Source organism: Thalassophryne amazonica, chromosome 5, assembly GCF_902500255.1.
Source record: "Thalassophryne amazonica chromosome 5, fThaAma1.1, whole genome shotgun sequence".
Classification (NCBI taxonomy): Eukaryota; Metazoa; Chordata; class Actinopteri; order Batrachoidiformes; family Batrachoididae; genus Thalassophryne; species Thalassophryne amazonica.
Genome location: NC_047107.1, coordinates 126,122,303 through 126,141,145, shown reverse-complemented (window position 1 = coordinate 126,141,145; position 18,843 = coordinate 126,122,303). Strand labels below are relative to the sequence as shown.

The window sequence follows — 18,843 nt, the reverse complement described above, 5'->3', positions numbered from 1 at the left end:
ATCATGAATGTTTTGTTTTGATTTTATTTAAAGTGTCGAGGTCGGCATTCTCTTCGTTTTTCTTTTGTTTGTTTTGGCTTTGTTTCAGTCCTTTATGCGCTCTTGATTTGTAGGTTTTTTCCGTGATGGGAGAAGTGCAGGCTCATTCATCCATCTTTTCTCGATGATTTGTGACTTTTTTTGTTTCCTATGTTCAACTATCGTTGTGCTGCGTGACCGGGCCCTTAGGAAACGCTACAGATCAACAAAGTCCCACACCAGCAGGCAGACAAACTGCTTCTTCCGCTGGGCCACACGTACTGCAAGCACCCATAGAGACACACACTCACCCCCCCCACCCCCCACCCCATGGACAACAAAACAACCGAAACACCCCCCCACAAGAAAACAAACAACCCAACATATACCTCCTCCCGCCTTTAGCACCTAAATAGCACTGGCTTCTGTGCCCCCAGTGTTCACAATCACTGTCCTAAATGTTTACAGCTACTTTTTAAGCTGTACTTTATTCATACAACCCCAATTCCACTGAAGTTGGGATGTTGTGTGAAATGTAAATAAAAACAGAATACAATGATTTGCAAATCCTCTTCGACCTATATTCAATTGAATACACCACAAAGACAAGATATTTAATGTTCAAACTGATGGACTTTTTTGTTTTTCCCCTCTGAGCATTTTATAACAAATATCTGTAATAAAATGTTTTGTTGAGCAGTTAATTGACCTAGCAGTCTGTATCAGATGTCTGTGTTTCACTTTCTGTCGATTTGAAATTTTTGTTTATTGAACTTATGTCAGCACTGTTAGCTGGTATCTGTAGCTTTGTGACAGTAGTTACTGAGGCAATAAACGGGTCATAATTTTTAATATCTGCACCCAATCCAGTGGTTAGGAAAACCACTGCCCAGTCCCCCAGAAATATGCTTAAATAAAACACCTGAACAAAGGTTAGCCTCTTGGCTTTAGCTTGTTCAGTAACGCTGAGATGGGGGTGTGCTCACGCTTCATTCCACCCACCCAGGTCATGCAAACTCAATCACTTTACCCATTTTTGTGTTTTGGCCTTTTCTGTGCTTCATCTTCGTTCAATAACCTGATCGTCTCTAATAATCCGTCTCTCTGTGTCCAGACGGGGGAGATGGAGGTGAAGAATCCACTGTTTGATGACTCCACACTTTACCTTCAGCGGGTCCACAAATAAGCCGAACTTCAGATGTGTCACAGAGCAGCCTGCGTGCGTGCGTGTGTGTGTGTGTGTGTGTGTGTGTGTGTGTAAAGGTGCATTTACACACATGCACACACGCCACCACAGGTGTGGTCTGTCCAATGCCTTTAAAGGACACGATGGACACGGGATTTAAGGATGACATGGACATTTGAAGGATGTTGCGGGATTGGTTCCCCGTTTTAAAGTGGACTGGATCTGGGAACATTGCCTCCTTTTTTCTTTTTTTGTTTGTTTTTGTTTTTTCTTTTTCCCTGATCTACTGTGGTTACAAAAAGACATTTACAAGTCAACACGGCTAATGTGAGTCCAGCGCCACAGACACACTCTGTGACTGTTCACATGTTTGTCAGTTTAATTTTTCTGACTGAATATTTTTTTTATTTAATGATAGCACTGACTATCCAATGTGCGGGGGAAAAAAAGAAACAAAGTCTTAATTCGCTCTCTTCTTTCTGCAGACTTTGCTTTTTATTTGAGTATTTAAAAAAAACCTAAAAGAATGTTTTTATGATTTGGTGAACACGCTCCTGTGATCTGTACCTGTATTTTATGTAGCCGTTGTGTTCTCAGTCTAGTTCTTCTTCTATGCATGATTTGATGACTCAGTGTCTTGAAACCTCAGTTTCTAAAGTTTTCAAAGGAAGCTTCTTTACGTGGAACTCTGAACCAGAGCGAGTCCATCCTGTAAATACATGCGACTAACATGGTTTTGTGATGCGTTTAGCTGCTAACATGTACAGGAACGATATGTTACCTCTCACTTACCTGTGTGTTCGTTACACGTCTCTCTGGTACCCTCAGTGCTGTGTCCAACTACCCCACTTTGGTTTATGTTGACTGTATTTGCGGGGTTCCTCCATGCGGAAGGATACCAAAAGCGCATCATATATTGTGATGTTGTTGTTGTTGTGAAAAAAGAGAGAGAAAAAAAACGCTTTTAGCTGAAAAAGCCCATTTTGGACACGGCCGCTGCCATGATTGTACGTCACCGTACAGGGCAGGTGTAGTCTGTAACATCAAAGTGGTATTGCCGGGGAAACAGTGTAGGAACCCAAAGCCCATTTTGGACACGGCCGCTGCCATGATTGTACGTCACCGTACAGGGCAGGTGTAGTCTGTAACATCAAAGTGGTATTGCCGGGGAAACAGTGTAGGAACCCTGGATCTAAATGTGGCCTATCGCTGTCGTCTCTCAGGAAAGCTGCTCCTGGTGGCTCCTCTGTTCAGCCTGCTCCTCTCAGCTCCTCCCACAGTGGAGGAAAATGTTCAGTTATACTTGACCTGCATCCGTGTCCATATATTAGTGTCAGTAAAAACACACCAGTGAGTGTTAACACTTAAGCTCTTCAACTGTGCTGTAATTACTTTTTTTAAAAGGAACTACTGAGCTTACAGAACAAAATGTAACCTTGTTTGATTTTATTTTTGTTGAATTGATGATTTAAGAGGAAATATATTTTCATGTTATTTGCCTTTCTTTAAATGTTGTGTGGCTCTGCTCACCTGTGCTGAAAACTAAAACCTGCAGGACTAAATTTGTTTGATTCTCATTCATGAATGTGTCTCACGAAAGGAACTCCAGGACAAGAAACTACCTACGCTGGTATTCTTTGATACAGACTTTTTTCAGACTACATATGATGTAAGAAGAACCAGAACTTCTTGACCACCATTAAGATTGTTTAGCATGCATGACGTTGGACCAGAGCTGGAAATGAAAGAAATAAATATTTATAGACTCTGGAAGGACACCTTGTGGAGAGTTTTATTTTCTTTTAGAAATAAGTAACACAAGTAAAATAAGTAACAGAAGGGTGAAAGTGAGAGTGGGGACTTTGAATGTTGGCAATATGACTGGTAAAGGGAGAGAGCTGGCTGATATGATGGAGAGGAGGAAGGTAGACGTGTGTGCAAAAGACCAAGTGGAAGGGAAGTAAGAGCAGGAGCATCGGCGGTGGGTACAAGTTGTTGTACCATGGTGAGGACAGGAAGAGAAATGGTGCTGGGGTCATTTTAAAGGAAGAGTATGTTAAAAGTGTGTTGGAGGTTAAATGAGTGTCTGACAGGGTGATGAGTGTGAAGTTGGAAATTGAAGGGGTGATGATGAATATGATCAGTGCATATGCCCCACAGGTAGATTGTGAGATGAAGGAAAAAGATTTCTGTAATGAGTTACATGAGGTGGTGGAGAGTGAACCCAAGCATGAAAGAGTGGTGATAGGAGCAGACTTCAGTGGGCATGTTGGCGAAGGGAACAGAGCTGATGAGGAAGTAATGGGTAGATATGTTATCAAGGAGGGGCAGATGGTAGTTGATTTTGTAAAAAGGATGGAAATGGCTGTGGTGAACACCTCCTTTAAGAAAAGGGAGCAGCCCAGGGTAACATAAGAGTGGAGGAAGGTGCACACAGGTGGACTACATTCTTTGTAGGAGATCCAAGATAAAAGAAATTGGAGACTGTAAGGTGGTAGCAGGAGATAGTGTAGCGAGACAGCATAGGACGGTGGTTTGTAGGATGACGCTAGAGGTAAAGAAGACAGTGAGAGCTCAACAAAGGATCAGATGATGGAAGCTGAAGGTCAAAGACTTGTGTGAAACTCAGTGAGTAGGTGAGAGAGGCAGTGGATGGAGGGGAAGCAGTTTTGGACTGAAAAAATTGGGATAGGCGGAGAGATTAAGCAAGTAGACGGGAGTACAAGGAGATGTGACATAAGGTGAAAAGAGAAGTGGAAAAAGCCAAGGAAAGGGACAGAGCTGGAAAGGATGTGCAGCAGGTTAGGGTGGTAAAGGATGCAGATGGTAATGTGCCGACAAGCAAGGCGAGTGTGCTGAGAAGATGGAGGGAATATTTTGCAGAGCTGATGAATGAAGAAAATGAGCCAGAAAAGGCTGGATGATGTGAAGAGAGTAAAAAAGGAAGTACAAGAGATTCATAAGGATGAAGTGAAGGCAGCTACAGTTTCAATTCAATTTCAATTTTATTTTCATTTATATAGCCATTGGTGGTTGGCTCTCACTGCGGTATTGTATCACTTCCTGTTCCGGAGCACAGCGGTGTTTTTCTGTATCTGTTAGCTATTTAATCTGCGCAGTTAGATTGATCTAGTTATCTAGATTGCAATTTGTTTCCCAGTGTAATTTTTACGTGCCTTAACTAAAGCACTCCTTCTGCTGAATCACCTCTAAATTATTTACACATTATTCACTTTGCGTGTTTTTAGGAATCCGCTAGCTTAGCGTAGCTACTAGCTCTTAGCCGATTTAGCATGGCGGCTTCTCCTGTCTCTCCCGCACTTTTCTGCTCTGGGTGTGAAATGTTTAGTTATTCCTCGGCCTCCTTTAGCAGTAACGGTACTTGTAATAAGTGTAGCTTATTCGTAGCTTTGGAGGCCAGGCTGGGCAAATTGGAGACTCGGCTCCGCACCGTGGAAAATTCTACAGCTAGCCAGGCCCCTGTAGTCGGTGCGGACCAAGGTAGCTTAGCCGCCGTTAGTTTCCCCCTGGCAGATCCCGAGCAGCCGGGAAAGCAGGCCGACTGGGTGACTGTGAGGAGGAAGCGTAGCCCTAAACAGAAGCCCCCTGTACACCGCCAACCCGTTCACATCTCTAACCGTTTTTCCCCACTCGACGACACACCCGCCGAGGATCAAACTCTGGTTATTGGCGACTCTGTTTTGCGAAATGTGAAGCTAGCGACACCAGCAACCATAGTCAATTGTCTTCCGGGGGCCAGAGCAGGCGACATTGAAGGAAATTTGAAACTGCTGGCTAAGGCTAAGCGTAAATTTGGTAAGATTGTAATTCACGTCGGCAGTAATGACACCCGGTTACGCCAATCGGAGGTCACTAAAATTAACATTAAATCGGTGTGTAACTTTGCAAAAACAATGTTGGACTCTGTAGTTTTCTCTGGGCCCCTCCCCAATCAGACCGGGAGTGACATGTTTAGCCGCATGTTCTCCCTGAATTGCTGGCTGTCTGAGTGGTGTCCAAAAAATGAGGTGGGCTTCATAGATAATTGGCAAAGCTTCTGGGGAAAACCTGGTCTTGTTAGGAGAGACGGCATCCATCCCACTTTGGATGGAGCAGCTCTCATTTCTAGAAATCTGGCCAATTTTCTTAAATCCTCCAAACCGTGACTATCCAGGGTTGGGACCAGGAAGCAGAGTTGTAGTCTTACACACCTCTCTGCAGCTTCTCTCCCCCTGCCATCCCCTCATTACCCCATCCCCGTAGAGACGGTGCCTGCTCCCAGACTACCAATAACCAGCAAAAATCTATTTAAGCATAAAAATTCAAAAAGAAAAAATAATATAGCACCTTCAACTACACCACAGACTAAAACAGTTAAATGTGGTCTATTAAACATTAGGTCTCTCTCTTCTAAGTCCCTGTTGGTAAATGATATAATAATTGATCAACATATTGATTTATTCTGCCTTACAGAAACCTGGTTACAGCAGGATGAATATGTTAGTTTAAATGAGTCAACACCCCCGAGTCACACTAACTGTCAGAATGCTCGTAGCACGGGCCGAGGCGGAGGATTAGCAGCAATCTTCCATTCCAGCTTATTAATTAATCAAAAACCCAGACAGAGCTTTAATTCATTTGAAAGCTTGACTCTTAGTCTTGTCCATCCAAATTGGAAGTCCCAAAAACCAGTTTTATTTGTTATTATCTATCGTCCACCTGGTCGTTACTGTGAGTTTCTCTGTGAATTTTCAGACCTTTTGTCTGACTTAGTGCTTAGCTCAGATAATTATAGTGGGCGATTTTAACATCCACACAGATGCTGAGAATGACAGCCTCAACACTGCATTTAATCTATTATTAGACTCTATTGGCTTTGCTCAAAAAGTAAATGAGTCCACCCACCACTTTAATCATATCTTAGATCTTGTTCTGACTTATGGTATGGAAATAGAAGACTTAACAGTATTCCCTGAAAACTCCCTTCTGTCTGATCATTTCTTAATAACATTTACATTTACTCTGATGGACTACCCAGCAGTGGGGAATAAGTTTCATTACACTAGAAGTCTTTCAGAAAGCGCTGTAACTAGGTTTAAGGATATGATTCCTTCTTTATGTTCTCTAATGCCATATACCAACACAGTGCAGAGTAGCTACCTAAACTCTGTAAGTGAGATAGAGTATCTCGTCAATAGTTTTACATCCTCATTGAAGACAACTTTGGATGCTGTAGCTCCTCTGAAAAAGAGAGCTTTAAATCAGAAGTGTCTGACTCCGTGGTATAACTCACAAACTCGTAGCTTAAAGCAGATAACGCGTAAGTTGGAGAGGAAATGGCGTCTCACTAATTTAGAAGATCTTCACTTAGCCTGGAAAAAGAGTCTGTTGCTCTATAAAAAAGCCCTCCGTAAAGCTAGGACATCTTTCTACTCATCACTAATTGAAGAAAATAAGAACAACCCCAGGTTTCTTTTCAGCACTGTAGCCAGGCTGACAAAGAGTCAGAGCTCTATTGAGCTGAGTATTCCATTAACTTTAACTAGTAATGACTTCATGACTTTCTTTGCTAACAAAATTTTAACTATTAGAGAAAAAATTACTCATAACCATCAATCAATCAATCAATCAACTTTTTTCTTGTATAGCGCCAAATCACAACAAACAGTTGCCCCAAGGCGCTCCACATTGCAAGGCAAGGCCATACAATAATTATGAAACACAGTCTACGTCTAAAGCAACATAACCAAGGGATGGTCCAGGGTCACCCGATCCAGCCCTAACTATAAGCCTTAGCGAAAAGGAAAGTTTTAAGCCTAATCTTAAAAGTAGAGAGGGTATCTGTCTCCCTGATCTGAATTGGGAGCTGGTTCCACAGGAGAGGAGCCTGAAAGCTGAAGGCTCTGCCTCCCATTCTACTCTTACAAACCCTAGGAACTACAAGTAAGCCCGCAGTCTGAGAGCGAAGCGCTCTAATGGGGTAATATGGTACTATGAGGTCCCTAAGATAAGATGGGACCTGATTATTCAAAACCTTATAAGTAAGAAGAAGAATTTTAAATTCTATTCTAGCATTAACAGGAAGCCAATGAAGGGAGGCCAACACGGGTGAGATATGCTCTCTCCTGCTAGTCCCCGTCAGTACTCTAGCTGCAGCATTCTGAACCAACTGAAGGCTTTTTAGGGAACTTTTAGGACAACCTGATAATAATGAATTACAATAGTCCAGCCTAGAGGAAACAAATGCATGAATTAGTTTTTCAGCATCACTCTGAGACAAGACCTTTCTGATTTTAGAGATATTGCGTAAATGCAAAAAGGCAGTCCTACATATTTGTTTAATATGCGCTTTGAATGACATATCCTGATCAAAAATAACTCCAAGATTTCTCACAGTATTACTAGAGATCAGGGAAATGCCATCCAGAGTAACGATCTGGTTAGACACCATGCTTCTAAGATTTGTGGGGCCAAGTACAATAACTTCAGTTTTATCTGAGTTTAAAAGCAGGAAATTAGAGGTCATCCATGTCTTTATGTCTGTAAGACAATCCTGCAGTTTAGCTAATTGGTGCGTATCCTCTGGCTTCATGGATAGATAAAGCTGGGTATCATCTGCGTAACAATGAAAATTTAAGCAATACCGTCTAATAATACTGCCCAAGGGAAGCATGTATAAAGTGAATAAAATTGGTCCTAGCACAGAACCTTGTGGAACTCCATAATTAACTTTAGTCTGTGAAGAAGATTCCCCATTTACATGAACAAACTGTAATCTATTAGACAAATATGATTCAAACCACCGCAGCGCAATGCCTTTAATACCTATGACATGCTCTAATCTCTGTAATAAAATTTTATGGTCAACAGTATCAAAAGCAGCACTGAGGTCCAACAGAACAAGCACAGAGATAAGTCCACTGTCCGAAGCCATAAGAAGATCATTTGTAACCTTCACGAATGCTGTTTCTGTACTATGATGAATTCTAAAACCTGACTGAAACTCTTCAAATAGACCATTCCTCTGCAGGTGATCAGTTAGCTGTTTTACAACTACCCTCTCAAGAATCTTTGAGAGAAAAGGAAGGTTGGAGATTGGCCTATAATTAGCTAAGATAGCTGGGTCAAGTGATGGCTTTTTAAGTAATGGTTTAATTACTGCCACCTTAAAGGCCTGTGGTACATAACCAACTAACAAAGATAGATTGATCATATTTAAGATTGAAGCATTAAATAATGGTAGGACTTCCTTGAGCAGCCTGGCAGGAATGGGGTCTAATAAGCATGTTGATGGTTTGGATGAAGTAACTAATGAAAATAACTCAGACAGAACAATCGGAGAGAAAGAGTCTAACCAAATACCGGCATCACTGAAAGCAGCCAAAGATAACGATACATCTTTGGGATGGTTATGAGTAATTTTTTCTCTAATAGTCAAACTTTTGTTAGCAAAATGTTAAGGATTTTATATATATATATATATGTTATCACTGTTAAACATTTGTACCTTCGTCTTCTTTCTCATGAGAACGGTGTTGTGCTGTTTTGCACCTGTCTTAACCAAGCCTGAGAATTCAATTTTGTTTTAGCACTCTGGGGTCAATCTGAGCTGGGAATGAAGGGCTGGATGTACTTATTATTATAATATAACTTTGTTTTCGCAGCCTCTTAACGACTGGGAGTAAGAGAACGTTTTGACTGTTGTGATGTGGTGCTTAGTGTGAAGGAGTGTGAAGGACAGGACACTTCAGGCAGATGCAGAACAGCTGATAACTGCAACAGACGAACGAGATGTGCTGACCTGTGTAAAAGAAAGTGTCCTTCCTTACAGCTGCACTTATTGACGTATGCGTTTATGTTACGGGAAGAAACTTGTCTTGCGTCATCACCCCCACCCTTAGGACAAGTTTTTTGTTTATGTGATGAGGGCGTCTCTTAATAAAAAGAGCGGAAAAGCAGGCCAGACTTTAGTGTAGCCTTGGTGTACAGCCTGGCCGCACTCCGCGCGTAAAATTTGACTTTCTGTCTCACTGGTGTTTCTTGACTCTGTTTGTCTTGTTAAAGGTTTTAAAAATGTTTGGAGGAGAAAATACCCAACATTGACTGGGGGCTCGTCCGGGAGCTCAACAATACCGGAGGTGTCCAGCGGAGGTCGTCAAGTCCAGACGTAAATCCTTGGCCAAGGTCCGATCGATTGATCGTGTCTGCCATTGTCGGCCACCGTTGGCATCGTCTGGTTGACGAGATTTTCCCGAAGAAGACAGACAGGAAGTCGAGTCAGTGAGTAGAATTTCTTTGTAAACAGTACTGAGTGAGTGGTGATCAGATCACATAAACAGTTAAATTCCGCAAGCGATGATACAGAATCGTCTGTTAATGCAAAGCAGTTAAACTCTGTAAGGAGGGTGCGGACTCCTCTGTTTATATACGCGTACCGGTAGGGGATAAAAGTGATCACATAAAACAGTTAAACTCCGTAAGCGATGATACAGAATCGTCTGTTAATGAAACACAGTTAAACTCTGTAAGGAGGGTGCGGACTCCTCTGTTTATATACGCGTACCGGTAGGGGATAAAAATGATCACATAAAACAGTTAAACTCCGTAAGCGATGATACAGAATCGTCTGTTAATGAAACACAGTTAAACTCTGTAAGGAGGGCGGACTCCTCTACGGTTGCGAGGGACGCAAGTAGTTAAATTCCGGAAGGAGGATACGGACTCCTCTGTTTTAATACGTAAAGGAAATCCCGGGTAGAAATACGTGCACTGTAAAAAAGCAGTTAAATTTGGCAGGGACGGCGGAGTCCCCTAATGCAGGACATTAGTTAAATTTCATGGGAGGGCGAGCTCCCCTGGCATAAGAATACGCGTACGATTATTAAAAGTGTTTCTATGTGTAAATAGTGTTTTGTGTAAGTGTAAATAACTGTGTGAAAGTGTAATACTTTGGACAACGTTAGTGACAACCGTGTGTGTGGAAGCAGCAGGCAAGTGATTCCGCTTCCTACGGGGAGGTGAAAGGAATCAACCACACGACGGCAAATTAATTGTCACGTCCAAAGAAAGTGTGAAAACTTCAGATTTAGAACACCCCAGGTGTGCCCCCGTCTGAAGTCCAAATTATAACAAGGGATAATAAAAATGGGGGGTAAGACGTCTATAAATAAGGAAAATTTATCAACTGACGACTGGAAATTTATGGAAGCAAAAAAAAATCCAAGACCAACAAAACATTGGAGACCTGGATTAATAAACATGACTTTGACGGACGACTGAACCTGATCAGCATACAGAAGCTAAAGAAGGAGTTAGAACAGCAACATAAAGGTGATGAGAAAAAGATGCAGAAAGTAGGGGCAGATTTAGTGGCATTTTGGGAGGAAGAAGCAGAGAACAGACAGAAGGGAGCAGAGAAGCGACGATTAGAGAAAGCAAGGAAAAAGAAAGCTGTAGGTAAGGCAGAAGAAGATGTGATAATTCAGCACAGAGAACCAGAACAGCCTCAACAATCACCGCTGGCTGGATCGTCGGTGACAACAACACCTTTATCTCCTCTACCAGAGGATGACGATGTACCGCCACCACAGTATGATTTAGCAGTAAAACCTAAGGTAAAAAGTGAAAAACCAGAAAAACCAGAAAAACCACAAACACGCAGTCAAGCGAAAGTGCCTACAGCCCCTCCCATGGTGGAACACAGTGACCAGGGAGGTGCCTATCCTATGATAGAAGTACCAAATCCTCGTGCAGGAACAGCAGGACATCGATCAACCATGCTCGTATATCGAACATGGAATGCTGATGATATCAAAGCAGCAGTCGACATGATACCATCGCCACATGTCGATATCGAGGGATTTATGCAGGATGTAGAAAACATTAGAAATTCTTACCACCTTAGTGGACCTGAAGTCCAACAGGTGTGGATGAAAGCATGTGGCCCTAAAATGGAGTCAGATACGCGGAGACTGGAATCCTGCAGACCAGGATGGCGTACCATTGCCACATGATGATCCAGTCTTGAAAACAAGAGTGGAAGCTATGATTACACGTGCAAAAGGTGTGTTAGGACCAAAGATAAATTATACTGAAATTACCAGGACAACTCAGAAAGAAGGAGAACCATGGATAGAGTTTAGATGCAGATTTGAGAGTGTATTTAGAGTCCATAGTGGCATATTGCCAGGAACACCAGTGTATGAAAACAAATTGAAAAATGTTTCACCTGTGAAGCTGACAATGACCGATTTGATTCATGATGGCAACTCAACAGCTGTCATAACAGTAACAGGTGCCACTGAAGATGTTTTAAAATTGAGATTCACAGGTATGCCTTTGCATGTGTCACTTTGTAAACCATATTTGACAGAATGGCAAGAATTGGGACTGACAGTCATAACAGCTTTGTCAGCCACTGATTGGAGCAGAGTTGGACCACGAACGGAGTTCAGTCCATCAACTAAATTGTATAAAGTGCCAGTTAATGTCTCATTGGTGCTGACAGCTGGAACACACATTAATGTGTCCACTTCACAATCCTGAGTGTTTCAGTTGAGTCCTGAAGAGGATGATCTTCTCTCTTCTGTACCATCAGGATTGTGGACAACAGGTCCTTCAGACGTAGGACTGATAAAAAATGCACAACCTGTAGTTATAAGACCAAAAACAGAATACAGACCATGTGTAAGACAGTATCCATTGAAACCTGATGCAATTGAAGGAATCAGGCCGGTAATAGAGAATTTATTAACAGCAGGAGTAATAGTGCCATGTCCAGATTCACCATGTAACACACCCATATTTCCTGTAAAAAAAGGCTCCGCCCTCAGTGGGATGGAGAATGATTCAAGATCTGCAGGCAGTAAATGCTGCTGTGATTAAAAGAGCACCATGTGTACCAGATCCGCACACACTGTTAAGCTCATTGAGATTAAATTCTAGTTGTTTTTTCTGTAATAGATATCAGTAATGCATTTTTTTTTTTTTTTTTTTTTCTGTACCAGTACACCCAGATAGTCAATTCTGGTTTGCTTTTACCTTTAAAGGACAACGATATACATTTACCAGATTACCGCAGGGTTACGCAGAGAGTCCAACTATTTATTCTCAAGTCATGTCAGCATGTTTAGCCAATTTCGTTCCACCGGCAGATAGCCAACTATTAGTGTATGTTGATGACATTCTGATTGCCTCTGACACACGAGAAAACTGCATAACTGACACAGTAGCATTATTATGTTTCTTATTTGATAATGGCCACAGAGTGAGTAGAAACAAAGTTCAGTTGTGTAGGGATAAAGTAAAATATTTAGGACATGAATTATCAGCCACAGGGCGCACGATCCTGTCTGACAGGAAGGAAGCAATTTTACACGCTCCAAAACCACAAACCAAAAAGCAGATGATGTCATTTCTTGGACTGACTAATTACTGCAGGGCATGGATTCCCTGCTATGCAGAATTGACTAGTCCACTTTCTGATTTGATGTACAAGGATGATATTTCAATGTCAACCGTGTTGGAATGGAACAAAGAAGCTGAGGAAGCTTTTGTAAAAGTAAAACAAACATTAGTGTCATCCACAGTTTTGGCACTACCAGATTATAGTAAACCATTCATTCAAACAGCTGATTGTAAGAATGAGTCCATGACTAGTGTTTTGGTTCAAGTGTATGGCTCAAAATTGAGGCCAGTTGCCTACTACTCATCTAAATTGGATGCAGTGGCAAGTGCTCTACCACCATGTGTACAGGCTGTTGTTGCAGCCTTTATGGCTGTTCAAAGTAGCAGTAATGTTGTTCTATTCCATCAGTTGACACTGGAAGTTCCACATGCAGTTTCTGCACTTCTGTTGCAGACAAAAATGAGCCTTTTGTCCCCAGCAAGACATCTTTCGTGCATGTCCTTGCTATTATCACAACCACACCTTACGGTAGAGCGCTGTACGACATTGAATCCATCCACATTGATACCTTTACCTGAGGATGGTGAGCCGCACAATTGTCTTGATGTAGCTACGGTCTGTACGAAAGCACGCCCAGACCTCCAGGACACACCCATCCCAAACAGTACAATTGTGTATGTGGATGGTTCTTCCACTGACAAAGCTTATGGACAAACACAATCTGGATATGCTGTTGTCACAAATTCAGAAGTATTGGATTCTGCTTCATTGCCATCGTCATTTTCAGCACAAGCAGCTGAATTAGTTGCTTTAACTGCAGCTTGCTATCTGTTTAAAGGTACGGCTGTATCAATTTATACAGACAGCCAGTACGCTTTCAGCACAGTGCATGTGTTTGCAAAACTGTGGGAGGAGCGTGGAATGGTGACATCATCTGGAAAGCCAGTGACTCATGCCACTCTCCTAACTGCCCTACTGCAAGCTGTGAAGTTGCCTCAACAAATTGCTATATGCAAATGTGCGGCTCACACCAAAGGCTCTGACAGTGTTTCAAAAGGAAATGACGTTGCTGACAAAACCGCAAAGGCGGCAACAGCTCTTTCTATTTTTCTCCTATATGACACCCCTCCGGATATGACCACAAAAGAAACCCATATTGCCAAAAAATATGTTTAAATGGGCAGCTATTATGAGCCATGGCGTGACGCATGTCTCATCAGGGGGTATGATATCGCAATTGCAATCTATTTTTTGTCTTTATGGGTTCGATGCATATGCAAAACAGCATTGTAGAGCATGCATGACATGTGCAAAACACAACTCACAAGGCAATTTGAGACCCCAAAGAGGCAAATTTCCAACACCACAATATCCCTTTCAAGTGATTCATATGGATTATATACAGCTGAGTAAACATGAAGGGAAGGAATTTTGTTTAGTCATAATTGATGCCTTCTCAAAATGGGTAGAATTGTTCCCTACAAAACATGCAGGTGCACTTACAGTGGCTAAGGCATTGTGCAAAGACATCATTCCATGATTTGGAATACCAGAAACAGTCTATTCAGATAATGGAGCGCATTTTGTTAATACAATAGTGCAATACGTAGGAGAAGCGCTACAGGTCAATCTCAAAAATCATTGTGCTTATCAACCACACAGTGCCGGATTAGTGGAAAGGACAAAGGGCACATAAAAGGGCGCAATAAAAATAAGATTAAGGAAATGTATAGAAGAGACAAAACAAACCTGGATTGAATGTTGGACCTAGTAAAATTGTATATGAGAATAACACCAACACCATCAGGGTTAACACCATTTGAGATACTTTATGGACGACCATATCGTCTACCAATTTTGACATGGATACTAAAACAGCAGATGAGGAACAAACATTAACAAATTTTATGAAAAAGACATTAACACAGAAAGAGATAACTTAAACACATTTACTGCCGAATAATTTTGATCTTCCACAGGACGGCCTTCCAGTAGTCTAGCCAGGAGACTGGGTGTTCATCAGAGTCCAGTCCTCGTTGGGAAGGTCTATACCAAGTGCTGTTAACAACACCAACTGCAGTAAAGATAGCGGAGAGATCAACGTGGATACATCACTGTAAGATACAGCGTGTGTTGGCGGCCTCCACAGTGGAAGGGGAAGTCTGGCTACAAAGGGAGTCTATTTAATTAGCAATAGATTGTCTCAATGCCAGTGAAGCAGGGAGATCCTTGCACTATTAGGTGAGGTGGTTAACAACACTGTATCCTAGCAATCATGACTGAACTACAGCAGACCCCGGAGCGGCGTGCTCAGCGCCGCCGCTGCCGGACTGTTGGTAGGGCAGCCGGTTGCGTTGTGATCTTAGTGTGTTTCGTGCTCCTCGGATTCCTGGCCTGGTGGAATGGAATTACGTTACTAATTGTTATGTTTGTTCACAGATACCTATATCCTCAACACACCCAGCTCTGACGGCTAAACCGTACCCTGCTAGGGTGACAGAATGTCTTATCATACGGATGCATAATCAAACTGTATTTCGGGGGCAACAGTTCTCAGCAAATCTGATAAGATGTAACACCACTTGCCTCAGTGCAACCACTTATATGATAGGGATTTCAACAGAGGACGTACAAGCGTGCCCAAGTGCTGCTCCATTGACTAGACTGAAGGGAAATGCAAAAATATCATCACGTTAAATTGTCATCACAACGGCCATTCCCAATTTGCTTTTACGGGACAGGGAATAAAAATGTAGGTAAAATTAAGAAACGTCTGTGTACCCAAACGTATGTTTTATCAAATAATTTAAGCCTAACCAAAACATAATATGTGGATGGTACTTATCTTCATCACATTGGACGGGGATGTAATTATACAGGCTCCTGTCCATGGGGAACGGATGAATCATGTGCTTATGTTAGTAAGTTTTTGCTACCACCTATAAATGGTACTCCGGTGTATGATGACATCTATTGGCTTTATGGTTCCAGACTGTACATGAGTCTCCCACCAAATTGGGGTGGTGTGTGTGCACCTACCCAGGTGACTGACCATACATATGTGGTAGGACCTCCACAGAGAAGAATGGCAGCACCAGACGGAGGAGATTGATATACCCAGATGTGTTACCACATGATCACATGTGGGGCTCGGATGTACTAAAGGACCAAAAAATTGTGGTCTGTAGGAGATAAAATAGCACATTCATTGTTCCCCTGGATAGGAGTGGGAAAAAATTCATTAATGATTGAAACTCTGAATTATCGATTGGGTCTGTTCATGAATGTAACTAAAAAAATAGTAGCAGCTCAAAACACTGAAATAGATGCTTTACGTACCATGGTGATGCAAAATCGCATGGTTTTAGACTTGCTTACTGGTTCACAGGGAGGAGTTTGTGTTCTGCTGAACACAACATGCTGTACTTTCATCCCAGACTCCATTCATTCAGTGGATATGCAGGACGCATTGGAAGAGCTGAATAAACTTCGTGATGCAATGCATAAAGACACCCTAGCCGTGAACCGGTGGAATCCCTGGTCCTGGTTGACTTCAGGACCATGTTGGCAGTTACTATTGAAAATGGTGACACCAGTTATTATAGTCCTAATTCTGATTGGACTTTGCATGTGTTGTGTGATCCCTTATATCAAAACAATGGTTGGCAAAATGGTGTCAAATACATTTGTACAGTGTAATCTGGCCTTCCAACAAACTATGCCAAAATATCAAGCATTGAAACAGACCTTAGTGGAGAAAACTGTAATGACTGTACTGAGAATTATGATGATATTGAAAAGCTCACAACTCCAGTTCAAGCTTGAACTGTTGACGTGATGAGTTAACACACTCTTAGCCTATGAAGCTTTAGCTGAAAAAGTAATAAGACAAGTGGTGTAGTCGAATAATACAGAAAAAACAGTTCATTTATACCAGTCAGTAGGAGTGATGTATGGTGGTGGTGTGGTGATAACAGAATCTTTGACAGACTGCCACGAAATGTGTCAGGTTATTGTGCATTAATATCATTATTGTTACCCATGACCCCTGAAGACGTTACGACATATGCAGCCTCTCTTATTCCTGAGGATTGGCAGAAAGGCATAGCCAGACATAGAGTAAAAAGAGATTGGAAAGGAGTAGGAAATCCAACATATATTGACGCAATAGGAGTCCCCAGAGGAGTGCCTGACGAGTATAAACTGGTTGATCAAATAGCAGCTGGATTCGAATCTTCCATCTGTTGGTGGTGTTCAATTAATAAAAACGTGGACAGAATAGATTAAGTTAATAAACTAACTAACTAAGCTGGGTGATGCCTACTGTATGTTTAACAGGTGATAAACAGGTGGGAAATGTTAAGGATTTTATATATATATATATATATATATGTTATCACTGTTAAACATTTGTACCTTCGTCTTCTTTCTCATGAGAACGGTGTTGTGCTGTTTTGCACCTGTCTTAACCAAGCCTGAGAATTCAATTTTGTTTTAGCACTCTGGGGTCAATCTGAGCTGGGAATGAAGGGCTGGATGTACTTATTATTATAATATAACTTTGTTTTCGCAGCCTCTTAACGACTGGGAGTAAGAGAACGTTTTGACTGTTGTGATGTGGTGCTTAGTGTGAAGGAGTGTGAAGGACAGGACACTTCAGGCAGATGCAGAACAGCTGATAACTGCAACAGACGAACGAGATGTGCTGACCTGTGTAAAAGAAAATGTCCTTCCTTACAGCTGCACTTATTGACGTATGCGTTTATGTTACGGGAAGAAACTTGTCTTGCGTCATCACCCCCACCCTTAGGACAAGTTTTTTGTTTATGTGATGAGGGCGTCTCTTAATAAAAAGAGCGGAAAAGCAGGCCAGACTTTAGTGTAGCCTTGGTGTACAGCCTGGCCGCACTCCGCGCGTAAAATTTGACTTTCTGTCTCACTGGTGTTTCTTGACTCTGTTTGTCTTGTTAAAGGTTTTAAAAATGTTTGGAGGAGAAAATACCCAACACAAAGAAAGTCATGAAGTCATTACTAGTTAAAGTTAATGGAATACTCAGCTCAATAGAGCTCTGACTCTTTGTCAGCCTGGCTACAGTGCTGAAAAGAAACCTGGGGTTGTTCTTATTTTCTTCAATTAGTGATGAGTAGAAAGATGTCCTAGCTTCACGAAGGGCTTTCTTATAGAGCAACAAACTCTTTTTCCAGGCTAAGTGAAGATCTTCTAAATTAGTGAGACGCCATTTCCTCTCCAACTTACGGGTTATCTGCTTTAAGCTACGAGTTTGTGAGTTATACCACGGAGTCAGACACTTCAGTCCTAAAAGTTCCCTAAAAAGCCTTCAGTTGGTTCAGAATGCTGCAGCTAGAGTACTGACGGGGACTAGCAGGAGAGAGTATATCTCACCCGTGTTGGCCTCTCTTCATTGGCTTCCTGTTAGATTTTGTGACTAACGTTTATACAGTCAGTAAATGTGGTGTCCCTCACACCTTATTATATTGAGCTGTACGTTAGTCATGTATCGGCTTCCACTGCAGTGGAGTTTTGTGAACTGGATGTTCCATGCCTGCAGGTTGGGAAGCTGATTAGTAATTAAGCCAGGAAGTGTTTGCTGTTTATGTACACCTTTGAGTGGTCTCTCTGTGTGTAGAGTGTGGACTCACATAATGGTTCCTTCTTTCACAGACTCGGTTTGTTGCGGCCACCTGGGGGGTGTCGGCGGGGTCCTTGGGTCCGAACGGCTTCTGGCTCCGGACCGTTAGCGCTGCTGGGAGCGCACCGTATCACCACCACGCCAGACCGCACACTCTTCTGTTGTTTTGTATCACTGTTATGTATTAAATTCAGTTAGCCTTTGTACCGTGCTCTGCTTATTTCATACTGGGTCCTTCAAACGCTGGTCGGTTCTCCGAGCTGCGTCCGACACATAACAAAAGCCTTCAGTTAATTCAAAATGCTGCAGCTAGAGTACTGACGGGGACTAGAAGGAGAGAGCATATCTCACCCATATTGGCCTCTCTTCATTGGCTTCCTGTTAATTCTAGAATAGAATTTAAAATTCTTCTTCTTACTTATAAGGTTTTGAATAATCAGGTCCCATCTTATCTTAGGGATCTCGTAGTACCATATCACCCCAATAGAGCGCTTCGCTCTCAGACTGCAGGCTTACTTGTAGTTCCTAGGGTTTGTAAGAGTAGAATGGGAGGCAGAGCCTTCAGCTTTCAGGCTCCTCTC

General features: G+C 42.1%; 1 protein-coding gene across 1 annotated transcript in view; it reads left to right on the top strand.

Moving 5' to 3' along the window:
- Window positions 1-1,434, top strand: part of npdc1b (neural proliferation, differentiation and control, 1b) — an 89,413-nt gene extending 87,979 nt beyond the window's left edge. Inside the window, exon 9 of the mRNA XM_034171304.1 lies at window positions 1,133-1,434. Coding sequence (XP_034027195.1) covers window positions 1,133-1,204 — 72 coding nt within the window. The 3' untranslated portion in view covers window positions 1,205-1,434. The remainder of the gene's footprint in view (window positions 1-1,132) is intronic.
- The last annotated feature ends 17,409 nt before the right edge of the window (window positions 1,435-18,843 follow it).